This window comes from Pempheris klunzingeri, chromosome 6 (assembly GCF_042242105.1).
Source record: "Pempheris klunzingeri isolate RE-2024b chromosome 6, fPemKlu1.hap1, whole genome shotgun sequence".
Taxonomy (NCBI): Eukaryota; Metazoa; Chordata; class Actinopteri; order Acropomatiformes; family Pempheridae; genus Pempheris; species Pempheris klunzingeri.
The window spans coordinates 22,376,648-22,400,792 of NC_092017.1; the positions used below are offsets into that span (position 1 = coordinate 22,376,648).

Sequence of the window (24,145 nt, forward strand, 5' to 3'; positions counted from 1 at the left end):
TAATTCTTGCTCACAGTTGCTGTAATTGTGGTCAATAATTTAAAATAACCTTCAAAGTAGTCATTGCGATATTGGTTATTGGGAAAAGTGTTTCAAATAAACACAGCTAATCCTCATAGCCTCTGTGTTACCTGTGTAATGTAACCTTGAGTCTTCAGTGTCTAGCCTTTGTCCTTGGTTCTAATTTGTTATTTGTTTGTGTCACTTTTGGCTATTTGCTGCGTTGTTGTTTTGTTCAAGGCAAAGGTCTCTGAGTGGTTTTGGTGGTTGCTGTGATTTAAAGGACCTGTGTATGTGGTTGAACACCAGGAGCTTTGTGCTGACCACTGGGGTCCAGTGGATTTTATTTCTTTCCTCTCTGTCTGCGAGTAATATATGATGCTATCCAAGGCGACACAGTAAAACTAAGAGCAGAGACACAGAGAGACAAAATCCTACAAGGACCACAAGTGTAATCCTGAATGTTAGTTAGCGTCATCTTTGACAGCTCAAGGCACATAAGTGGAAATCCAGCAGTATAAAGGAGCGTTTTAATAATTGAATTTATTTTAGTTGAACAGCAGTGAGTCCCATCAGACGCCACGTCTCCCTTTGAACTGAAATCATAAAATATCTCAGATTACAATATTATTGCATAATAGCCACTTTGTGATAATATAGCAAATCTTTATGTTATTCAGGAATAATAATTTGATACTGAAATGAACGTTGCAGTTTATTGCTCTTTTTACGGCTAAAAGGTTACATATCACCTATTCTTGCAGTTTAAAGTGTTTCATTAAACTATGAGGTTAAATTGGCGTTGAAGCATTTGTTAGTTTTCAGTGCCAGTTATTCTTAGACAGGGGTGGAACTAATAACCACATTTGATACTGTTGTGTGTCTTGTGATAGTATTGACACAGTGGCACCAGTGTTGTGATTTCTTTCTCTTTTATCACATACACAAGTGTGTTTCTTTCTTTTACTGCACCCATTTGACACAGGAACTATTTTTAAAGATCATTTTGTTGGCATTTCTCCTTTTTTTTGACAGTTAACAATGTAGAGAGAGACAGGAAACACATAAAGAGAGAGGCCTATGTGCCATGTACCTTACAGTTGTGTGGTATTCCATTAGGCTACGGGGACACCCCCTCAATTATAAACTTGTGTTGTAATTTAGCTTTTTAGGGAGACATTTTCCTCTTCAGTTGCTGAGGTATTAGGATGTGTCATGCCAGATTGCCCTGCTGTATTGATTATAATATATCATAGCTGATTGTGTACAGCAGAATCACCTGTATCATACCCTACCATCATTACTGTTGTTTAAGTATATTTCACTGTCATCCTTAAATTAGAAATGAACCAACTATGTCTTGTGGCTCATTGATTCATCACACAGACCTTTAAAATGGGCCACATTCACTCTCTCTCTTCCTAACTCCACCTGTCTCTCTCGTCTGTCTGCAGGACTGTGGCAGCAGAGGTCAGGAAACAGATAGCTGGCCAATATGGAGGCTCCCCACAACTCTTCAAAAACCTCAACGTTGGGACCACAACAAGCAACACAGTGAGTAGTCTCAAGGACGGAGCCTTTTATTGACTTCCTGTCTTGGATCATCATACTGGTGTGACTGCTGCTGCTACTGAAAATGTCAGATAACCAGTCTAAATTGCAATGTCAGTGTCTGTACTGTCAATAGTTGACATACTGTTTATTTTTCACATTTCTCCAAATACAATTCTGGTGTCTGCTATGTTGGAAAAACAAACTCATGAGCTGATAAACTGCTCACATGCCTTTATGTATTTTGGTGTAAATAAATCACATACTGGACTGGAAAATAATGTACTATGTTCATCGATTTCTGGGTTTTGTCATTTTTAAGCTTTTGTCACCCATCACTGCTGTTGCTCAATGTGCATCCAAGTTTAGTTTTTATTTAGACGTGGTTCCTTTTGTCATATGCAGTCTTGACCAATATACAAGCAAGTTCAGTATTTTAACAACAGCGATACCTGATGACATCGGTCTAAGTGTACCACAGCATGACAACCTAAGACAAGGATGTAATTTTCTGCTGAGTAGGTGGTTATTTGAATGGGTGCATAACTGGTGTTTATGTCTTTCTAAATACCATGAAGGATAACCACCGATTTTCTTGTTCACTGCATCTGGTCTCTGCTACCGTTTCTAGGGTTAGAAATGCACGAGGGCAGATGTATGTTTGTTCAAGGGATAGTGCCAAATGACCTTTGGCAGCCGTTCGCTAGAACACCAGCAAACACTCCCCCTCTTCTCCTTAATTAGGATACAGTTGGCTTTTAATTAAACTGTGAAAGGTATTTGTGTTCAAATTCCTCGAGAGAGAGGGAGGCAAATGCACACATTCACACTAAAACTAAACCTGCTGAAACAAAGCTTCCTCCTGGGTTCATCATTTTAGAAGCAGACTAAGACCCGTGAAACTATTAGCCTAAGCTTGAATTTGCGCACTTGCTAATCTGGTTACTTGTATCAGCTGGGGGGCATTTAAAAGCATTTGCCCAAACCACAGATACATGTTTCTCAAAAGTGATTTTCCTCTTTGAAATTAGAAATGATCCACAAGCTAGAACTGCTCTCTCAAATTAGTTCATATTTTTGATCTGTTGATGCTGTATCTGGTACAGAGTCATCGAATGAGTCAAAACAAAATTATGATACTTTCCTTAGAAGTTGTATGGGGAATCAATCCTCTAAAACCTAGGCTAGCAAGTCATTTAAAAGAAAGAGGAAGAGAGAGAGAGTGAGAAAGAAAGAGAGTGCAACGTTTAGTTGATAAAGTAGAACTGAACAGCTATGTCTTCACAGCTAATTAACTTTTCCCATTCCTCTGATCTCTCCCTCTCATCGCCTACCAGGTTCCCCTCACAGAAGCGGTGGAGCCGGTGGATTTTGAGGAGTACCTTATCACTCACCCTCCCATCGTTGAGTCAGGTCCCCTGAGAGATCTGATTGAGTTTCCTCCAGATGATATTGAGGTCATCTACACACCCAGGGAGTGTCGCACAGTGGCACAAGCCGTCCCCGAAGAAGGGTAGGAGTGCCATGTGTTTGAAATACTGTAGTTGGTAGTAGGTGTGGAGTTCATTACAGTCTTGCACCATGTTTTTTGTGAGTCTTAAGTTTTTACTATATTAATAATAATAATAATGGTTATAGTCCACAATGTAGAAATTTCTTTTGGGTTCACAGGTTGATTGAGACAAATCATGATAAATGACATTTAATGATTTTTGTGAATTTAGCTAAGTTATTGCATTTGGTATGAAAGACTTTATGTAAATGTTCTTGGTTGCTGCAGTGACTCTATAGTGTCTTTCCAAGAGCAGTTTATTGAATGTCATTGTCGATGTCATTATTTACTGTACGTCTGGCTCTTGGTATTTCAGAAGTGTACTGCACTGTGTGATGCACCAGGAAGATTAAATGACATCAGTCTAGTGCCTTGTCATCTTTATTCACGTAGACCAATGCATTTAAAATTTGACTGTTGCTATTGAAATAAAGCTTGTTTGATTGATTAAGTCTGTCTGGCTGCAGGGACACTGATCCTCATGTCAGAGACTGTGTCAGATCCTACACAGAAGACTGGGCCGTCGTCAACAGAAAGTAAGGCTTTGTGGAATTTTTCATGTTATTTGTCACCCAACTTCACTACTTGTAACTCTACAAAATTGGGATTATATCTGTAAAAGTATGTTGAGCATTATTTGTATGTTAATGACGGTGCCCTAAATAACTGCTTGCCCCCTCAGATACCACAAGCTTGGTACAGGCTTTAACCCCAACACTCTGGACAAGCAGAAGGAACGTCAGAAAGGCCTGCCCAAACAAGTGTTTGAGGCTGATGAGATGCCAGACAGCAGCAGTTACCAGGATGACCAGGTACCAAATCATGCAGCAGTGAAAAAATTGATTTTTTGTTCAGGTTTGATCTCCTTTAGGTGATATAAAGATATCTGTAAGACCATATATATTTTACTACGAGAGCTCACTAAATTGCTGTGGATTTGCACTCTTTTTTTTGTCCTGTAGGATGATCTGAAGCGGCGGTCGATGTCTATTGATGACACTCCACGTGGCAGCTGGGCCTGCAGCATCTTTGACTTGAAGAACTCCCTCCCTGATGCCCTCCTGCCCCACCTTCTTGACCGTGCTCCCAATGAGGAGATTGACAGGCACAATGAAGACCAGCGCAAGGCCAACCGCCACCGCGAACTGTTTGCTCTGCACCCCGCCCTAGATGAGGTAGAGTTTAACACTTTACCTGTGCTTGAACATTTTCTGCTAGTTACCATTATATCTGCAATGTAAATTTTGTAATTTTAATAAAAGTTTTTATGGCTTTCTCAGTCCAAGTTTGCCAATTATATCAGTCTTTGCATTTAGAACTGGTCCCAGGATTCTAGTAATTTCCTTTTTAATGGATACATTTGCATGAATTGAATTTCAAGTGTTTTTCATCAAAACACAGACACAGAAATTCACATTACGTGATCTTCTATGTATAGGAGGAGCCCATTGAGCGCCACTGTGTGCCTGAAGTACCTAAAGAGCACTTTGGCCAGAGGCTACTCGTCAAGTGCTTGTCCTTGAAGTAAGTGGTAGACAGTCTTTTTCAGAGAAAAAAAGCCTTTTAGCTCTGTTATTTAACTGCTGCTTTCTGCTGACCCACTCCTTTTTCTTTCCCCTTGAAGGTTCGAGATCGAAATTGAACCCATATTTGCTAGTTTGGCCTTATACGATGTCAAGGAAAAGAAAAAGGTAAGCTGTTATGCTTTCCTCAGCGCCACCTCAGCCCTGAGTTGTTGGGTCACTTCTGCAAACCATTAAAATTGTTAGGAGACCAAAACGAATTTGATGAGTGGACTATAAAATTTTATGTTGTGGCCCTGTTATGCTTGTGGGAATGCAGTTAAATCATACACTGGAACTATGTGTCTATCTGAAGAAGACCATCCAGTGCTGGTTCTGTCAACTCCCCTTTAGCTGACAAACACTAGGGGGTAGCAGTTGCCTTGTTAAGTAGATGTCTCATATATATTTCTCTGCACAGGAGCTTCATGTGGGTCATTTGTCACTGAAATGTTATAATGTTTGTAAGACATCATAAGCAAGGAATCAGATTACAGTAAAACATTAATTCACTCAAGAATTATGATTCAATTCTCAGGGTTGTCATGTTGTGGCCATAGTATTACACTAATGTTTATGTTATTTTATAATGTATGTATGTTTTATAACCCTGTGTGTCTGTCTTGATGTGTCCCTCAGATATCAGAGAACTTTTTCTTCGACCTAAACTCTGAGCAGACGAAGGGAATGCTGCGTCCACACATTCAGACGGCAGCCATCTCCACACTGGCACGCTCTGCCATATTCTCCATTACTTACCCCTCCCAGGATGTCTTCCTTGTCATCAAGGTCAGACAGTTATGATATAATGTCCTGTGACATGTCAAGTCCTCTTGTCTAAATAAATGAGTGATAATGACATACAGGCCTCCAGACTGTCACCAATCTGGTGGCAAATCTGTCTGCTACTAAAAAAACGGTGGCACTGCTACTATTTGACTTTTGTTTGTGTATTATTATTAGTATTAGTATTATTACTGTTTCAATTTTTTTGTATTCACTTTGATTTTGCATAAGATACCTCCCAACATCGGTTTTTAGAAGAAGGCTTTTTGAAGATTCAAAACACCGTCTGACTAGTCTTTGTAGGAAAGTTTCCCCAAGATACTATTAGTCCAAAAAAGTGTTCTCATTGTTGATGCCTCTTCTCTTGTAAAATTGACAATAACAAGTGTTAAGTGACTTCGTCCCTGCTCCTTTTCAGCAGTAAAGATGCCAGGAGATGTGTTTGACGAATCACATTACACAAGCCATTAGAAACTCGTACAGTTTTGACCCTGAAAGACACAATAGAAATGGACTTGAAGAAACTTGCTAGTCCTATAACATTAAAACTAACAACAACTCATAATGCAGCATTTTCTATAGGAGCTGCAGTTACACTGGTATTCTCTCCATTCAAAAAGAATCTCTGATGTACTGAGTTGTCCTCAAACAACCTCCTTTTTTCAAACTTATATGCAGAAGAAGGGGCCGTCTTATATGTGGGTCAGTACGGTGAATTAAATACAGTTGCTTTGACAGCCCGGTTTTGTCCTTTATGCTCACTTCATTGCTATGTGCGAGGGGAGTGACAGAAAGTGTGTGCTTTGTCCCCAGCTGGAAAAAGTACTGCAGCAAGGTGATATTGGAGAGTGTGCTGAGCCGTACATGGTCTTCAAAGAGTCAGATGCTGCCAAGGTATGATTAGTGTGAATTAGATGTTGAATAACACATGAAACTTGTCTCAAGTGTATTATGATAATACATTATATTGTAAGTTAATAAGTATACTCTCTTTTATCCATTACGTTTTAAATCTGTGTCTCTGTTCTGGGCAATGCTACCCATTTCATTTCTGAATGTTGCACAGTGTTATAGTGAATCAATGACTGAGTAAACTGTATAAATATAGTTTATGAGGTGTTTTTCTTTATTATAAGTCACTAACTTAGGTAAATATGTATTTTTGTTGTAGAATAAAGAGAAGCTGGAGAAGCTTCGCAGCCAGTCAGAGCAGTTCTGCCAGCGTCTTGGCCGCTACCGCATGCCCTTCGCCTGGACCGCCATCCACCTGATGAACATTGTGAACAGTGCTGGCAGTCTTGAAAGAGATACGGAGCTGGAGATGAGCCTCTCAGGTTTGACACTCCCTTTTAACACTGCCCTTTGGATTGTAACTGTAAACATGCTGCCTGTATCTTGGTATCAATAGTCACAGAGTTTAGGAATAAAAAATCCATAGTTAATGTTTTTTAATGCTTCTACCCACTCACAGGCTCAATGCCACATGTAGTTATCAGGGTACAGAGACTGTAACAAACCCCCTAGTCATGCATGTGGCTCGTGGGTATGTCAATACATTACCACACTTTAAAATCTTTATCTAAAAACAACATTCTAACAACAAATAGTAAGACAGGAAAATTCAAACAGAGGCCAAAATGTCCAAAGTATCCAGCCATATTGATCGTTGGTGTGTTATTTTGAGTATGATCATTGGTGTTTATCTAACCTTTAACCTCTCGAGGTATCTTTGATGACTGCCTCTTTGTTGCTAGGCAAATAAGAGAAATGTATGTTCTCTGCCATATGGGACAGACATATGAGTTTAATCTGGAGCCGCTTGTAGTATCCCCTAAAAGAAAAAGCTGCCAATAAACAGGATTTGAGATTTTAAAATGCTGTTGCTGTGTTTTTATGCCTCTATGCAGAGAGGAAAGGATCATGGTCAGAACGAAGGAACTCGAGCATCATGGGAAGGCGTTCCCTGGAGAGGACCACCAGTGGAGACGAGTCATGCAGTCTGACAGGCTTTAGACCTGCAACACTTACCATCACCAACTTTTTCAAGCAGGTCTCAGCAACCACTTATACCACACACATACACACAGAAAACCATCTGAAATATACGTATTTTATGCTCCTTTTGGAATACATGCACACAGACAAAGAGAGACATGTCCTCTAACTTATCAAACAGTGTCTTGCTTTCTTTAAATCTTTATACACTGCACATGTGTATTTCAGGAGGGGGACAGGCTGAGTGATGAGGACTTGTATAAGTTCCTTGCTGATATGAGAAGGCCTTCTTCAGTGCTGAGGAGACTCAGACCTATCACAGGTACATATATGGACTGAGTGTTCATTTAATTTCTTGATTCCGTTCATAGTTGTTAAGAACCACTTGTGTTTCAAATTAATATAATCCTTTTCCTCCTCCTACACCCACTCCCGTCCCTACTGTCCTATGTGACTATCACCACAGCCCAGTTGAAGTTGGACATTTCTCCAGCTCCAGAGAATCCCCACTATTGCTTGACCCCTGACCTTCTGCAGGTCAAACCTTACCCAGACAGCAGGGTACGTCCCACAAGGGAAATCCTGGAGTTTCCTGCCAGGGACGTCTATGTGCCAAACACCACATACAGGTACAGAAAAAAAATACCCTAAGTCTTTTTTTTTTTCATTTTAATCAATTTTGTCTGGAGAGGTTGCCATGGTAAAGCTTTCTCTCTGAATTATCTGTTAATAGATTGCAAAAATACAGGCTATTTTTAACAGTTGTAGTTTTAAAACGCTCATTAAATTAATCGATTTTAAATGCATTTAATAAAAGCCCTTTCACGTTGTCTGTCATTCAGGCACTACTCCTTTGACTTACGTATAGATTTACATTGACAAATATTACAATAATAGTTAGTAGTCAGCAGTTTACATACATAACTTACATAACTGCTTTTTGGGAAGTATTTAGTTGATAAAGAACTACAGAAAGATATTACCACGAGCAGCTATTGGGTTATTTTGGAGGGATACATTTATTGCCAGTTAAAATATCAGTGAATGTAGGCAAAATAATTCATGAGGTGAGTGCAAACTCTCACTTTATTGATCATTTATTCAGCAAAGGATGACAACCTCGCTCAAAGCCTGAACGCATCTTCAACCTGTAGAAATCGGTGCACACCTATTCAAGCTTTGCAACATGATGACTCCGCAGCTTGTTAATGTTCACCAGTGTACTGCATATACAGTATATGTGCCATCTGGACAAGTGCTATTTTTGTCAAGGTCACTTGGAGAGATGTTCTTATTAACAGACATTGACATGGTCTCGCTAACACAGACTTTGTTTGTCTGCGGATAACCTGGTCACCTCCAATTGTAGATTAACTAATGCCAGACCTAACTGGTCCAACTGGTCCAATAGATAAAGCTAGCAGAACAGGGTTAAAGGAAATCATAACGTTGCATTTTTAATTACTGTATTGCCAAAAGAAAGTTGTCTGAGATCATAAGTTTTTCCAAAGCCTTGTTGTTTGATATTTTTATCTGTCATGACGTTTTCTTCAAAGTAAATGGCAAATATACTTTAGGAGGTCATTGAAACTGAACAGCTGTACCAGTAAACTAAACTTCATCAAGCAACTCGGTTGTTTTGAGCTGCAAGCAGTAAGACACAGGCTCTGAGCTGGAGAGCATAACAGGGTAACTAACATATCTAACATTATGGCAATATGCAAGGGTGCTTAGCAAGTTTATAAGGGACATACTTTTAAGTTGTAAATTAATGTATTGTTTTAGCCACTCTTTTAAAGTTGTGAGTGAATATACTGTCTTACTGACTGTAATGGCAGTCAGTCAGTATGTCATCTTTTCTGTTGTACTGAAGTTATATCAAGCTTTTGTCTTTTTGCTCAAACATTTAATTTGATTCAGTACAAAGTTATACATCAACACTATAAAAATTGCTGTCATGTTAGATATTCATTTGGTCAGGATTTTTATTTTGTCTTCATAAATATGATTTGTTTAGAGCTCATATTTCTTATCAAGGTGATGTGTTTGTATGAAGCACATTTACAGTACATTTAGTTATGTTGTAATGGACAAAAATGAACAAGAGTCAATATGACTCAATAACAGGAAATACACAGAAATTATGTTATTTTAACAATACCAGCATAAATCATAATAATAGCATGAACATGGTTAAATACTTTACAGAGTAAAAAAAACATAGAACAAACAAAAGTGCGCTGCCACAGCTTTGTATCTCCAATTCTTTTTGTACTGTATTTGACTGCTGATATTGCCAGATTGTTCTTCCATGTACCAATTGATGAAGCAGTGTGAAATACCAGGACAAAAATGACAAGACTTTCATTTGGAAAAGACCAAAAGGGATGAAAACGTTGTGAGAGTGCAGTGTTTCTCTTGAACCCTGACTTATATAACTTGCATGCTTTATGTAATAGCCTGTTGGTGTTTGTCCCAGTAGCTCCTGGGAACATGCAGCAGTTTCACATCACAAAGATAAAACACATTTCAAACTGTTTAAATATCTAGCATATAAGCTGTCAAATACATTTAAGTTTAGTGAAAAGCTAGCCAAGCAGTCTAATTTTTACAATTGCTTCATAGTCTCATACTTTCCTTTCCTGCAGCAGTACTGTGACATTTTGCAGCCAGCAACGAATCGGATTTCAGATGTGGATCAATACATCCATTTTGCAAGTGATTGCAGATGTTGCATAATTACAGTTCCACTGTCAGTGGTGGATCAGACCCAATAGGTTAATGACCTGCATGGCATGGTTACATCACAGCGACAGTTCAGCATTTCCTGACGTGACATTTTTTGGCCTGTTATCTGTTGGGCAGCACCATCCTCTGACAAAACAGTGTCAGGATGCAATCAACTTGATATTGCAGATAAACTAAGAACTCTGTGTCTTAGCCATATATAACGTCCGTGTTACTTCACTTTCTGCTTTTGTGGAACTTTTCAGCTGAGCATTAGATATTAACTGTTTGTGAAGATTGCTAGTAGTGTCTTAAGAAAAGGTTTGTCTTGTGTGATTCAGCTAAAGCTTCAAGCAGTAGGGTCTGGCCGTATGGTGATCTTGGTCTTCTTCAGGGAATATGACAGCCCTGTGCCGGGCTTCCAGTGAATGCCCTTCCTTCTCATAGAGCGTCCTTTTGCCCTCAACCACAAATACCTTCCATTGAGGTTGGTCTCTCCACAGGCATTGAACCACCAACCACCTGACAAAGGGCCAGAACAAGAGACATGAGTAATACAAACATAACTTAGTCTTTACAAGTTGGTTGTGATTTTGGGATACTGTCACTATGAGCTCCTTGTACTGAATCAGCTTGTAAAACTCTTTACCTGTGTAATTGCGAGCGCAGTTGGGGTTTCTTTGGTTGTCGTTATTTCTGTCACTAGTGGAGAATCTTATGCCTGAGCTGTTGGCCATGGCATCAGGGAGATCACCAGAGAGGTGGCTGACATGAAGGGTGTAGTCCTTGGATGGACCTTCCAGTGTGACGCGGTACTCAGCCCAGTGCTTCTCCTCCTTCCAGTCCGCCAAATCGATGCGCAGGATGTAAGCTCCCTGCTGTGTAAAGCTGTAGATCTTCTTTAAGCCCAACCAGAAATCCTCTGTGTAACACACCAGTCAATTTTTTTAGTTAGGATTTTTTTCCCGCCACCTTGATTTGCATAGAAATATATTTTATGTTATAGGAAAGAACTGATGACCTTTTGTTATCTCATACCAATTTTGTATCATCCACAGATGTTTGCAATTTTAACTTCAAGTGTACAATTAATTCCTGGCCTCTGTCTTTTTTCTAGTATTGATAATTTCACATTTTCTTTTTCTTTTTTTTCCTCACAACTTAACTTGTTTCCCATGGTTTGTGGTTGATTGCTGCACAAAACTGTAAGGTATAATTATCAGGTAGGTAGGTGTGTTAGTGTGGTAGTGTGTTAAATAGTTTCAACTAAAATTCATGCCTGCAAGGACCCATTACTTGGGAATGTGGTATGACTGCACTCATAAGTGAGTGCTGCAGGGAAAGCTCTGTAAACTTGGTGTGTACTCTGACAATACAGGAGGTTACTATGTCCCTTCGGGGCTGATAAATAACAATTACTGTTTCCTATGTCCACTGATCAGGCCTACATGAAGTAGTTGCAAATGCCTCCCCTCTTCAAAAAGGTTTGTGCATGTTAAGGTGGTATCCATTGTGAATGGTCCAGTGTTATCTTTAGAGAGAGGTGCTTTTATTTTGTGATCAAAATGACTTAACTTCTGCAGCAAAGTAGACTCAGATTCCCCATATATGTACTTTGTGCTAATGTTTTTGATGTCCCCTGTTAGGGTTGGTAAATAATTAGCATTTAGTAAAAGTAAAAAAAAAAGTACAGATCAAATTAAACAGTGTATGGTTTTGGCAAATGGCATTTTTAATTTTTTTTTTTTTTAATTACTCACTCTCCAGATCTCCAAAGCCTTTCTCGTACTTGTCCCATGTCTGGTCAAAATCCACTGAACCATCGATCCTGCGTTGGATGACAGTTGAACCCCCATCTATAGAATAGATTAAAAATATATTTCAAGTCAAGTTACTGTTGTAAAAGATGCACAGAAGTTTACACAAGCATCAGGAACCCTCCTTATTGTAGATAATGTGACTGGGATATCCACCCCAATGCCTGCCCTCCTGGATAACCTGTTCCTGTGGCCGTCAAACGTGATAACTTTTTGGTTTGTGTTCCTTGCACATTGCCCCATTTCAGTGTCTCTGCATACAGAAGCAATATTTTGATGCTCTCACTCAGAACGCGGTGTAGTCTCACCCACCTGAACCCATCTGGCAGTAAACATTGAATGGCTCAGATTGGTTTGGTTTGATAACATAGATTCCACTGTTTGACTCTCCTTTGTTAAACAAATCATTGCAGTCCTTGGGGAGGTCTGAAAAACAATGGAGAAAATCAAAATTAATGCTCCCAAATGTCCCCAAACCTTTACATTCTCCTTTTTATTGTAAGACATTTCATTTTCGCGCCAATAATGTGATTAACTGATAATACATTCTGAGTGATTTTACCGTTAATGTCCAGGCCAGTTGAGTTGTCTGTCACATATTCAAACATATCAGGAGCTGCAGGGTCTGAATCCATTGGTTTATCGACTGTATCTTGAAAGCTGTCATAGTTTAGCTGCAAGAGAATGCAAATTAACCTATGATGTTAAATTATGTTGTCAGCCCTAGAGAGAGCAGTTTCCTTCCTCATTTTTATATTCCATAACCATCTAAAGCACATTTTTTTTCACAGATAGTTTTAAGTATTAGACTAGATTCTCTCAGATAGCAAATGTTTTGCCTATGATGAAAAAAATGTAGTAAAACAGCGTTAAACAGCAGCCTACCTTTTCCTCCAGATTTTTAATCTTGACTTTCTGGTGGTCAAGCTGATCGTGCTGCTCCCTCACAGCGTTCAGAAGATTAGTGATTGTTTTCTCTTGGGCTTCAATCACTTCCTGAAAATGCCATAATCCAAACATTATTTGTCTATTATACAAACAGTATATACATGTGTTGTATTTTACAGTGTTTTAAAGAGCAGCTGTTGATGACATGAATTGAACACACTTTTCACTACTTTTGATGCACACACATCATCCCCAAACTGATACGAACTTAGATAAAGAACTCAGAGGAACGACTTCATCATGTATTATCTGCTTACCTTGAGCGTTGTGATTTCACTGAGCTGTTCAGCAGGGACCATGCTCTGCGATAGTCCCTTCAGCCTCTCCTCAAGGCTTCCCACTTTGGTCTGCAGCTGCGAACGCTCCTGCAGAATGCTGTTGATCTTAGAGTTGATTTCCAGTGACAGGTTCCTGATCTCCTCATTGTTGGCCTTCAAGAAATTGGTGGTCTTCTTCAGCTCCTCCTCTTCCTCCTTGATCTCTGATGTGACCACTGAGAGCTGGTAAAAAGAATGGTCGAAAATGTTCAACTTTTGGAAGATGTCGTTGATCTGGGCCTTGGTCTTGTGGACAAACTCCCGTAAACTCTGGCCTAGCTGAAGGAGGCCGTTAGCAAGTAGACGAACATCATCCAGCATGGCAAAGCGAGACTTTGCCTCTGTTGGGTTTGGTCCTGCGGTAAAGGCCTGGGAGGGCAGGGTGGGGTACTGTTGTGTACCTGAAGAGTCCAGCGGGACAGCAGCAGTGGAACTAGCTAGCAGCAGCAACAGGCAAAACAGCTTCATCATGAATTTTTTGTCCAGTCCTAGATTGTGGGATATTTTCCTCTGCCTTCCTCTGCTCTGAGCTCTTTCCTCTCCCTCTGCCTATAACCCAGACTTCCTTGCTGTTTAAATGATGTGAGAGCAGCAGGCTCCCCTGTGTTATATACTGCCCTCTCAGTAGAGGAGGGGGGGATTAGCTGATCATTAAACCCTACTATGTTTTAGCTCTGTACCCTACCTACTCCCAAATCCCCCTCCAGCCCTCCCTTTCCCAAACAAACAAATCACAGCAGTGAGCAAATGACATATACATCCACCCTTCTCTACTACCCATTTAACCCGAATCCCCTCTCCATACCACACCCTACCCTGTTCTCCATCTGTGGTGCAGAGCTTTAGCTGATCAGCAGAAAGCCAACAATGGCCATCGCAGGTTTTTGATGGATCGTCAGTCTGATCAATCTCAAACCTTATAACCCTGCACACACTTTGCTCTGATTGATAATGCTGTGTGTAATTAATGCTCTTGGGTTTGATTTAGCATCCTGCTGAATCAGCCCAGCACTAGACTGTCTTTCTCCCTCCCTCCTCCTCTCTCTTTGCATGGGGAGGGGAGTGAGCCTGTCATCGGTGCCAGGGTTGAGCTTCCGGGCATGAATGATGTTGGAGAGTTTGGACAGTGTGTACTCATCATCTTCGTTTTATTGCTCAGCCTTGTCATTTTTTTAAGGATTGTCATACCTTGTGTGATATTTTTTAATGCCACCAGACATGAAATAGGGAATATATAGTTAGTGATTAGCTTGCAGCTTTTAAATGATCATTCCGGTGCACTGAGTCCTGTCATTAAAAAAACAAAAAACAATCGTTATAGGAAATTCTTAGTAAGTTGTTTCATGCAGACTTGCAATGTTGGTGAAATATGCCCACCTCCAGCCAGAGAGGGTGGAGGAACTAATCAGTGAAGTGACTTTGGTAGTATTTAATTGGAATATAAATATTTACACTTTTGGCACTCTGTGCTGTGTGGTTGCTAACCTCCTTAATTACGCTTGTCCTGTTATGTGGCGTGAAAAAGGCCTTCCAGACTGAAGAATTGCTATGTCATGCAGTCGTTGCATTTTTTGGCTAACCAAAGCTTCAAACTGGTTCATGTAGGCACGTATACATAAAAATTTTATGTTATAAGCTTAAATATTCATCGGTCAGCTGATCAGTCATTTTGCATTGCAAAGGAAAAGATTCCCACACCATTATGGAATATTTACATAGTCTCAAATAGTAATAAATACATGGATATTTGGCCCATTGCCTCCAGTTAGTTTTGGTTTAAAATGGAAACATTTTAGTGCTCTGGCCTTAGTCATCTTAATGAGCCTTCTCTAGTAATTTGTGGTTTCAGGGATGGAGTATCCCACTTCTCAGTAATGAAGGACTGCTACGTTTTTGTAGGAACAGAACACAAAGACAGCATCTTATGGAAAAGAAAAATTTGGCCTCAGATTGAGTGAATGTGCCAAGAATTTATATGATCAGTATGAGGCTGGTAATGATATTCAGTATCTGCAATGCCAGGACAGTGGTTAGCACTATGGCTTTATAACAAGAGGGTTTGAACCCTACACGGCCTGTTGGGACTTTCCTCTGTGGCACTTTCTGCATATGTTCAGATTTGCTGTCGAATTTTTGCTTGACAAAATGTAAATATGGCACTGAACTACCTCAGCAGTCCGTTTAAATAACGGGATATCCACTGCTGCCTTTGTTTTGCGGACGTGTTTACTCCAAGCATTATAATTTGAATCTAATTTTCAGTTGCCCATACAGCTGTATTTATATCTATACTGATTCTTAGTATGCATTCTATCAGTTATTCCTGAGATATTCTTGTGCTACTGTTCCTAGCAAATGTTATTCTATGTAGTGTTCACCTCCTATATTGACCCCTGGTTGAGAGGACTGCTCTGTTAATGTGCGGTGAGTCAGTCCTTTGTTTCATGCATGGATAGTACGGATAGAAAGTTCGGAAAACTTCGACCGCCGTCCCATCTTTTGTTAATCACCAGGTGGAAAAAAAGTCTAGCTCACTCATTGTTATAGCACCTAATCTGTCATTATTTAGTGGGATGAGGCCCTTTTTAGGGTGGAAGAACTTTGACCAGTTTTCCAAGAGGCATTGTGTTATTTTCTAACTGTTATTATATTTTTTACTACTATTATAACAATTATTTTTTGACTAGGGCTGGGGTTGACCTTGAATGGTTAAAATAAACAGAATTTATGGATAATAAGATTTTTTTAATCCAAGACAATTCTAATTACATCTCATAGTTTTGTTTATAACTAAAACAAAATTCATTTTGTCTAAAATTCAGAAAAAACTATTCCATGATTTTTCCCCCCACAATATAATATAGAATGTGTGCAAAATTGGTTTAATTTGAATGTATGCATTTATCTCAGCAGTTTTCAACCTTTTGAAATTCAGCAACATTGGGTTGTCCTATTAAAGGGAGATTTGCAATTTGTTTTTTTTCTCTGCATGCTCTAAATTACTAAAGAATGACTTTTCCACCTTGAGTATTGGTGGGAACATTAGGCTGATCTATGTTTAGAGTCTGTAAACAATGACTTTGTCCTCTTATGTAGCCTCTGGGCTCAGAATGGGGAAGGTGGTATCCGTCATCTGATAGTTTGGAGTCTATAGGGGGACCTATAGTGATTGCAATGCAGAGTTTGCTTCAACAGTATTCAAGTGTACTGATTAGCTGAAGTTTAATCTGAAGGAATGAACTGATTAGTCAGTGATACCTCCATTTGTGCTTGTCGTCTTAACATTAATTTCAGATCAAATTCAACAACCAGCTTTAAAGTTACAGTTATAATTGTGAGGCCTTGCTAGATGGAGGTTAACAGAAGAAGGAAATGAGTAAATTTCTAATTATTGGACAAGAGAGATTCCCACGCTTCCTTGTCAGTTGTGATTTCAGCTGTGTTCTCTGGGGCCATCCCCCACAGACTTGACCACGTCATTGCGGTTTGTCAGCTGATCCTGGGTTACTTTGTACCTCCTATTGGGGGACCTCCTCCCTCTTCCCATCAGTGTAGTAACCAAAGTTACAGTACAATTACTTTTGCTGCCAACGATGATTAGGATTGTAAAATTTCTACTGTCATTATTTTATTCAAAAATGTATTTTAAACATTTTTTACAATAAGTTTAAAAAAAGAGGCTAAGCCTCCTGTATTCACCAATTAGACGACGGTTTAACTACCACATTAAACTCATCTCTTTATATCCAAAATAGTTATTGGAAGGTTATTAGAAGAATGTAACTTCAGTTACAATTTAGAGTTTTGTGTTCGTCATTCTGCTAAAGAGATGAAGAATCCATCTTATGACTGTATGTACATATATGCTTTAGAAAAAAGGAATGTAAAAGTATAAATAATGATCTGTGATATAGCATACGTTTTCATACGTTAACCATTAACATTTTTGTAGATTGTCGTATTTTGTTGACACAGTTACTTAAATTTACGATGTGCCTTATTTCCTCTGTGTTTGTGTCTGTGCCCATGTCTGACTTTTAGGAACCTGCTGTATGTGAACCCTCAGAGTCTTAACTTTGCCAACCGCCAAGGCTCTGCCCGCAACATCACAGTCAAAGTGCAATTTATGAATGGAGAGGATCCAAACAATGCAATGCCGGTACGCCATGATGAGAGATAAAAGTTATAAGAAAAAGAAAACATTTCTTGTTTTTGCATAATTTTTTCATAATTCATTCTGACGTGGTTTCATGACCTTCTGAAAACAAACATGTTTTTATCCCTCAGGTAATATTTGGGAAGTCCAGCTGTGCAGATTTCTCTAAAGAAGCCTATACTGCTGTGGTGTACCATAACAGGTAAGTTCTTTGTCCTTTGGCTTCATTTGGCTGGAATATTATCTACAGAGTGCTATAGGGAACCTGTAATTGGGGTGGTGATGAAATGTAGATAAAAATACACTTATTCACATATCCAAACGTTTTGATGTAATGCTCCATAGCAATAATACATTTTCATTTGGCCCAGTTATTATCTTAAATCATATAATCATAATCATACAGTAAATCATATTACAATATGATTTATGTGACGACCTCTCTTGGCAATGCTGTGTTAACTGCGAGGCCTTAAAATCTAACATGCTTAGCTTTGTACTCATGTGGTCCCTATGATTGTCATGAGATTGTCGAGTGAAAATGAAATTCAAAAACATTCTCCTTTGAATTAACATTAGCACAACATCTACTCTGAACACCTCCAATTCTCTACTTTTGATGGTATTCATTGAAGAATAGGTTGATTCAACCTTTTGGATATTGTCGTGGGGTGTCCTTGGCATGAGTTTCTTCCATCTCTACTTCAGAGTTGAGGGGTCTCTAATATTTTATCACCTCTATTAGGTGTTTTTTTTACGACATCCAGCGGTTTGTCATTTGTCACCGAGGGGTCACACCTTCAAGGCTAAAATTAATCAACCTGTGAATAATGTACCACTGTGACTGGGGCAATAATGCATCAGGACTTAATCCAGCAGTGCTTATAGGCAATGGTCAATTACAGTCTCACTCAGAAATGGTGCAATATTTCTCTTGTCAAAACTCGTAAAGCAACATATGAAGAAAGCCAAATGATAAGGAATGAAAACTCTCTTATAAGAAATGTTTAGTCATTAAGAAATCTTCCACCTTAATGCTTGTGTCTGCTTTATGTTTTACTATAATATGCTCCATCAATGGCCCATTACCTTTTCCACTGCGATAAAAGTTGCTTCTAGTGCTGGTTCTCCCTGAGGCCTTTTGTTTTTCCGGTCCTTAACCAAAATGTTTTTTCCCATGAGAAATGAGGACCCTTCTGTGACCTTTTTAATGATGTTTTGGTAATTTCCAAAGGCGATGTTAGTGGGTTTGTTGATAGGCCTGCTGTATTTCAGGAATGTTTGCTTCTTGGCACTGGCCTGCAGACAAAGTTTTCTCCTGTGGGATTATGAAGAATTCAGCTGAAGTGAATTATGAGTGTTATGTAATTTCTTACGCTTTAGTTCACTTGACTTCATTATGAGCCCCTGCTGTGCTTTGTGACAAAGATTCCCAAGATTTAAATGGACTCAGTTGGAAATAAAATATATGTAATAATATGTCAATTTATTATTCAAACTATCAGTAGAGAAAAGCATTTCCACCATTGTAGCCTTAGTGCAAATGAAGAGACTTTTGCTGGATAAGTGTTGAATTGCTTCTCATTAGCAGAAGCTTTGCCTAAAGTAAGACATTGTTTTGGTTATGTGACTTGATGAGGCAGTGAAGATCCATAGTCAATGTGGTCGTAATTACAACTTATACATTTAAGTGGAATGCCATTGAGTTAGCAGCCCGAACCATATGACTTAACTTTTTTTTCTATTTGGATGGTTGTCTTTTCTAATCTATCAGTGTATTGAATGCAAAGCCATTTGAAACACTGCTGTTGAATTGTTTTATATTAGTGCTAATTGCTGTCAACAGATCTCCTGACTTTCATGATGAGATCAAGATCAAGCTCCCTGCCTCCCTGTCGGATCATCACCACATCCTCTTCACCTTTTACCATGTCAGCTGTCAGCAGAAGCAGAACACACCACTGGAGACCCCTGTGGGATACACGGTAGGTAGCCGTCACTGCTACAGCTACACTAACTACATCTAGGCTGTTACTGTGGTTTCTAGGAAGCAGCTGTTTGCACTCTTACTGTTGCCGGTGCAGACGTGCTCATTCACATGCGGATTGTATTCACACAAGCGTATATTTGCAGCCTTAAAGAAACCTCTGTGAATTCAGAATGTGCACTAAAAAGGAATATTATTACTTGTTCTCTTTTGATCTATTTTGTTCTCTCTTTCTCTGTAGTGGATCCCCATGCTGCAGAATGGACGTCTGCGGACGGGACACTTCTGTCTGCCCGTGTCTCTGGAAAAACCACCTCAATCCTACTCTGTTCTCTCACCAGATGTAAGACACAATTTTTGTTTTTTAAGTATGTTTGAATTAAGTATGAAAAAAGTATGAAGTTAGTGAAGATTTATTTCAAATAGGCAGCCATAATGTTTTTGCCCATGTTTGCAGTTCTTCATTCACAAGATCCTCTGTATTATTTTATGCATGGTAAAGAGTTGGTGTGCAACAGGCAACCCAGGTTAAGCACTGAGTTGAGTCTTGAAAAAATGCTAACAATAAACAAACAAAAACTATTAATCAAGCAGAATCTGTGCCCTTTATGCACAGCGAACAGTCACTCATTTTCACTGCTCATTTTGTCAATACAGTACAGATTTACTCAGGTATTATTGTACTTCAGGTTCCTCTCCCAGGGATGAAGTGGGTGGACAACCATCGAGGGGTATTTAATGTGGAAGTTGTGACTGTTTCAACCATCCACACACAGGTAACAGTACTACATCCTTCAGTTTTATTCTAATATTAGTGTCCATACTATCATTTTGGTGAGTATAACACACAAGTTATCATTTAAAATTTTAATTACATCAAAGAGAAACAAACACAGAGTGTTTTCACAATTAGACAGTAATTCCTTCCCAGCACCAGTTCATTAGTGGGTGAAGCTTGCCTCCCCAGTAATTTACTGGGGTCTACTCAATCTCTGTGTCCGCTGGGGTGTGGAGGGCTTGACTGTGGTCCCTGGGACCCTAACTGGGGCTAATGTGCTCATAAATCACTGCTCCTGGCACATATTAGATGTGCTGGATTCTTCTGTGTTCTCGCAGTAATGTTCGTTTTGTGGTTTCCACTTGGTGAGCCAACTTAAACACGAGTACATCCAAGCTAACTTTTGTTCGTTGACTCCCTTCCCCCTTTTTCTCCTTCAACTTTGTCTACCTTTAACACTATTATGTTTTTCTTCCTCTAAGCTTGGTCACTTCTTCCTGTTATCCTCTCTTCTCTATATCCATCTTAATTATCTTTCTCTTCTTCTCTCCTGCTTATTTTCCATCCATGTCTTTTTCTATCCCCTTTCCTGTATTGTCTTTCATTTGTTTTGCCCAAAAAATTCTCACTCTCTCCTCACCCACACCACTATGCACCCACACCTCTACCATTTTTCCTCTCTAGGACCAGTACCTGGATAAGTTCTTTGCCTTGGTACATGCCCTGGACGAACACATGTTCCCAGTCAGGATAGGAGACATGCGCATCATGGAGAACAACCTGGAGGCCGAGCTCAAGAGCAGCATTGCGGCTCTGAACTCCTCCCAGCTGGAGCCAGTGGTTCGGTTCCTTCACCTTCTACTTGACAAGTTGGTGTTGCTTGTAGTGCGGCCGCCAGTCATTGCTGGACAGATAGGTATGACATCGTATTATATTTAACTAAAAAGCCAGAGATCACACATTGATTTTAGAACAGCAGGTCATGGTAAATCTGCCAAGCAGAGTTAGGTATTAAGTGTGCCAGTAGATATTAATTTTCTTTAATTTGCAGAGATGATGAATATAGATAAGTTATCCTAAATTTGGTCATGGCAACAGGGCTGTCATTTGCTACATACTCGCAGCCCGTTGTGTCAAGCTTTGATTCGTCACCATTGCATGTGCATCCACTCGAAGCTTAAAATAGAATCTTTCTGCACACTTTGAGAATTGGTAATGCTTATTTATTTGTTTTTTATAAGTTGAATTATGATCCTTTTAATGGGATGTGTGTTTTATGTGACATGGTTTCTGTGTGATCCGTATTCTATTATATCGTGGCATCATTTCTTTACAGTGGGAGGAAGTGGAGATGCATCATCCATTTTTATATGTGCAGTCTATGGTGCACACACACTGTGTAATTTGGGTGTATTGTTATTTGTTAATGTCTACATTTTTGTGTTTAGTGAATCTGGGTCAGGCATCCTTCGAGGTCATGGCATCCATAGTGAACCGGCTTCACAAGTACCTGGACACCAGCCAAGACATGCACGGACGCAACGGCCTGCTGTCCTCCTATATCCACTACGTCTTCCGCTTGCCCAGCACTGACCCCAACTCACCCTCCCCAGGTATTTTTACAGTCACCACTGTTTACCACCTCACATTTTTCTTTGTTCTGTATCTATTTTTCAGTTTTCTCCTTTTAATTTAAACTTCATCCAACCCCGAACTCACCCTCACTGGGTGTCCATTATCAAACCTACTTGCCATAATTGTTTTTCTTCTATTTCTTTTTTTTTCCTTTTGTTTTTGTTCCCTCCTACATCTATTTTGTCTTCTGCCTGCCCAACACAGACCCCAACTCATCCTTAACAGGTAGATATTGACCACCACTGAACATTTTAATCTGTGTGCCATTGTTCTTCCCTCTAAAATTACAATTACATTTAGTAAGTAATCTACATTTTGGTAGACTAGTAGAATCTAATTAATATTCCATCTTGACAGCATTTCATGTGTGGTATAAGATGTTGTACGAATGTCCTATATTGGCTAATAAACTGTCCACTGCTAAGATACATTGGTAGCTTTATGGAACTGTAATTATTTATGAACAAATATGTTAACTAATTGCCTGTGTGTCCACCACATGCAAGATAAGGGGTTGTGTTTGGATACATAGGTTTTTGGATAAGAGTCTGGTAGAGTGTTGGTACAAATTTAAATGTGAGCATTGGGAGCCAACCATTGCATTGTCCCATCCTCTATCCTCTGTGTGTTCTCCCAGGCCCTGGAGGATTGGGAGGTTCGGTTCACTATGCCACCATGGCTCGCTCAGCTGTTCGACCAGCCAGCCTCAACCTCAACCGCTCCCGTAGCCTTAGCAACAGTAACCCTGACATCTCCGGTACACCTACCTCTCCAGACGATGAGGTCCGCTCCATCATTGGCAGCAAGGTAAGGTCATCACACACCGGCTTTAGTTATATATGAGCCTATTACTTATTTTATATGAGTCCTTTTAGAGTTGCAAATGTTACATGTGGCCTAAATCTGGACAGGACCTGCAGGGGTATACAGTGTGTTGATGTTTTTTGAGCTCTTAGCGCAGTTGCAATATTTGGTTTGTCCACACTACACGTGGACATCAGATATCAGAGTTGTATATTTATCCACGCTGTTGTCCAGAAGCTCTCATTTATTTGTAATATATTTTAGACACACTCATGTAAGGTGATTGTGCTTAATCTATAGTTTTAACCCACATAAAGCAGAGGCCCTCCATGTGCTCAGTGACCCAGGGAACTATTTTATCAACATGTAAACTGTATAGCCATTGTGTAAACACAAGATTGGACATCTTATCTGTCTAACCCCAGTAACAGCAACCTGACACACATGCATATTGCACATGCATGCACACAGGGCTCGGTTGTGAAAGGCATAAGAGACATTTAGTTTACAGTCATGTCAGAAAGCAGATGCTGCTAAGAAGATAGAATAGCTCTTTGGTTCGATAGTCACATATCTTTTGAAGACATTAAGAATAGCTTAGTCCTGTCAGTGTCTGCTGGTTCTCTTTATTTCTTTATATTTCATTTGATTTATGTTGTCATGTATTTTGTCTTGTATAATTTGTGATTTCCTACTTCAAACATTTATGCATTTAATTCAAAAGTACCTGGGCAGTGAGTGAATGCAGCCCCTTGCTTGATGAATGTTCCCTCTGCTGCTAATACTTAACTAAACCTTTCTTCTCTTGTCTCTGAGGGAGGGGAAGTTATTTCTTACACAGAGAGAGACAGGGAGAGAGAGAGAACCTTTGTGCTTTGCTCTGCTGTGGTGATATTTGGATTTTTAATTTACTTACAGCTAACCTTTTTTTGGTCCTTTGGCATCTTCCAGCAGTCGTGACCTCTAAACCTCTTTAACCTGTCATTATTCCTTCCCTCCTCCTTCCCCCGTGCTGCTCGCTCATTCCCTTGCCTCCTGCCTGCCTTGTGTCCTTTGACCTTGGCACGCTTAGGGTTTAGACCGCTCCAACTCGTGGGTACACACCATGGGCTGTAAGAGTGCCCCCTGGGGATCCAGCCCTGGTTCTGCTCCAGAAACCATGCAGGTGGTTTTATGAATGCCCCGTCCTCCACTTTGCCTCACTGCAAAAACAACTCACACTATTCACCTTGAAGGGATACTGGGATATTTGGAGTTTTGGTTAATTTGTGTACTTTGCCAGAGTCACTTAAAGAAAAGTGAGAGTTTGGTGAATCCATATCCTCCCTAATGAGTATTTAAAGGTTTACAGTTTCATGTCCTGTTGTCATAATCACATCTCTAATTTATAAACTCAACCTATTGTGAAGTTTTTCCAAACTAGGTAGATTTCTAAACTGTATACAACATGGCTCGTGTAACACAAAGACATAAAAGACCAAACCTTCAGAATATTGCAGTATTCTGGTAATCTTTAAATCACTAACCTCC

The 24,145-nt window shown here is 39.6% G+C and overlaps 2 protein-coding genes across 5 annotated transcripts in view; one reads left to right on the top strand and one right to left on the bottom strand.

Moving 5' to 3' along the window:
• The window catches only part of dock7 (dedicator of cytokinesis 7), a 45,685-nt gene that overhangs the window by 2,197 nt on the left and 19,343 nt on the right, over positions 1 to 24,145 (top strand). For 3 of the 4 annotated variants that reach the window (XM_070831570.1, XM_070831571.1, XM_070831572.1), the window contains exons 2-22: positions 1,455 to 1,554; positions 2,889 to 3,064; positions 3,571 to 3,639; positions 3,786 to 3,915; positions 4,066 to 4,278; positions 4,542 to 4,627; positions 4,728 to 4,794; positions 5,305 to 5,454; positions 6,265 to 6,345; positions 6,623 to 6,785; positions 7,359 to 7,501; positions 7,675 to 7,768; positions 7,913 to 8,075; positions 17,297 to 17,414; positions 17,543 to 17,613; positions 19,258 to 19,396; positions 19,640 to 19,741; positions 20,088 to 20,174; positions 20,861 to 21,092; positions 21,625 to 21,789; positions 22,449 to 22,618. In XM_070831570.1, the coding sequence (XP_070687671.1) occupies positions 1,455 to 1,554; positions 2,889 to 3,064; positions 3,571 to 3,639; positions 3,786 to 3,915; positions 4,066 to 4,278; positions 4,542 to 4,627; positions 4,728 to 4,794; positions 5,305 to 5,454; positions 6,265 to 6,345; positions 6,623 to 6,785; positions 7,359 to 7,501; positions 7,675 to 7,768; positions 7,913 to 8,075; positions 17,297 to 17,414; positions 17,543 to 17,613; positions 19,258 to 19,396; positions 19,640 to 19,741; positions 20,088 to 20,174; positions 20,861 to 21,092; positions 21,625 to 21,789; positions 22,449 to 22,618 (2,719 nt within the window). Of the gene's footprint in view, positions 1 to 1,454; positions 1,555 to 2,888; positions 3,065 to 3,570; positions 3,640 to 3,785; positions 3,916 to 4,065; positions 4,279 to 4,541; positions 4,628 to 4,727; positions 4,795 to 5,304; positions 5,455 to 6,264; positions 6,346 to 6,622; positions 6,786 to 7,358; positions 7,502 to 7,674; positions 7,769 to 7,912; positions 8,076 to 17,296; positions 17,415 to 17,542; positions 17,614 to 19,257; positions 19,397 to 19,639; positions 19,742 to 20,087; positions 20,175 to 20,860; positions 21,093 to 21,624; positions 21,790 to 22,015; positions 22,037 to 22,448; positions 22,619 to 24,145 lie in introns of all 4 variants that reach the window. The other variant, XM_070831569.1, reaches the window with a different exon arrangement.
• On the bottom strand, positions 9,263 to 13,726 carry angptl3 (angiopoietin-like 3). The gene is made up of 7 exons (XM_070832544.1): positions 13,196 to 13,726; positions 12,876 to 12,986; positions 12,553 to 12,664; positions 12,303 to 12,416; positions 11,934 to 12,029; positions 10,823 to 11,095; positions 9,263 to 10,695 (listed from the first exon to the last, which is right to left on the bottom strand). Exons 1-7 carry the CDS (start codon positions 13,724 to 13,726, stop codon positions 10,523 to 10,525), a joined length of 1,410 nt encoding a protein of 469 aa, XP_070688645.1. The 3' UTR covers positions 9,263 to 10,522.

Excerpts from the sequence above, each read along its gene's own strand:
- angptl3 (XM_070832544.1), bottom strand. The coding sequence starts at position 13,726 with ATGATGAAGCTGTTTTGCCTGTTGCTGCTGCTAGCTAGTTCCACTGCT. Across the intron at positions 12,987-13,195 it reads GTGAAATCACAACGCTCAAG|GAAGTGATTGAAGCCCAAGA; the intron begins GTAAGCAGATAA and ends TGGCATTTTCAG. Across the intron at positions 11,096-11,933 it reads AGGCTTTGGAGATCTGGAGA|AGGATTTCTGGTTGGGCTTA; the intron begins GTGAGTAATTAA and ends TGTGTTACACAG.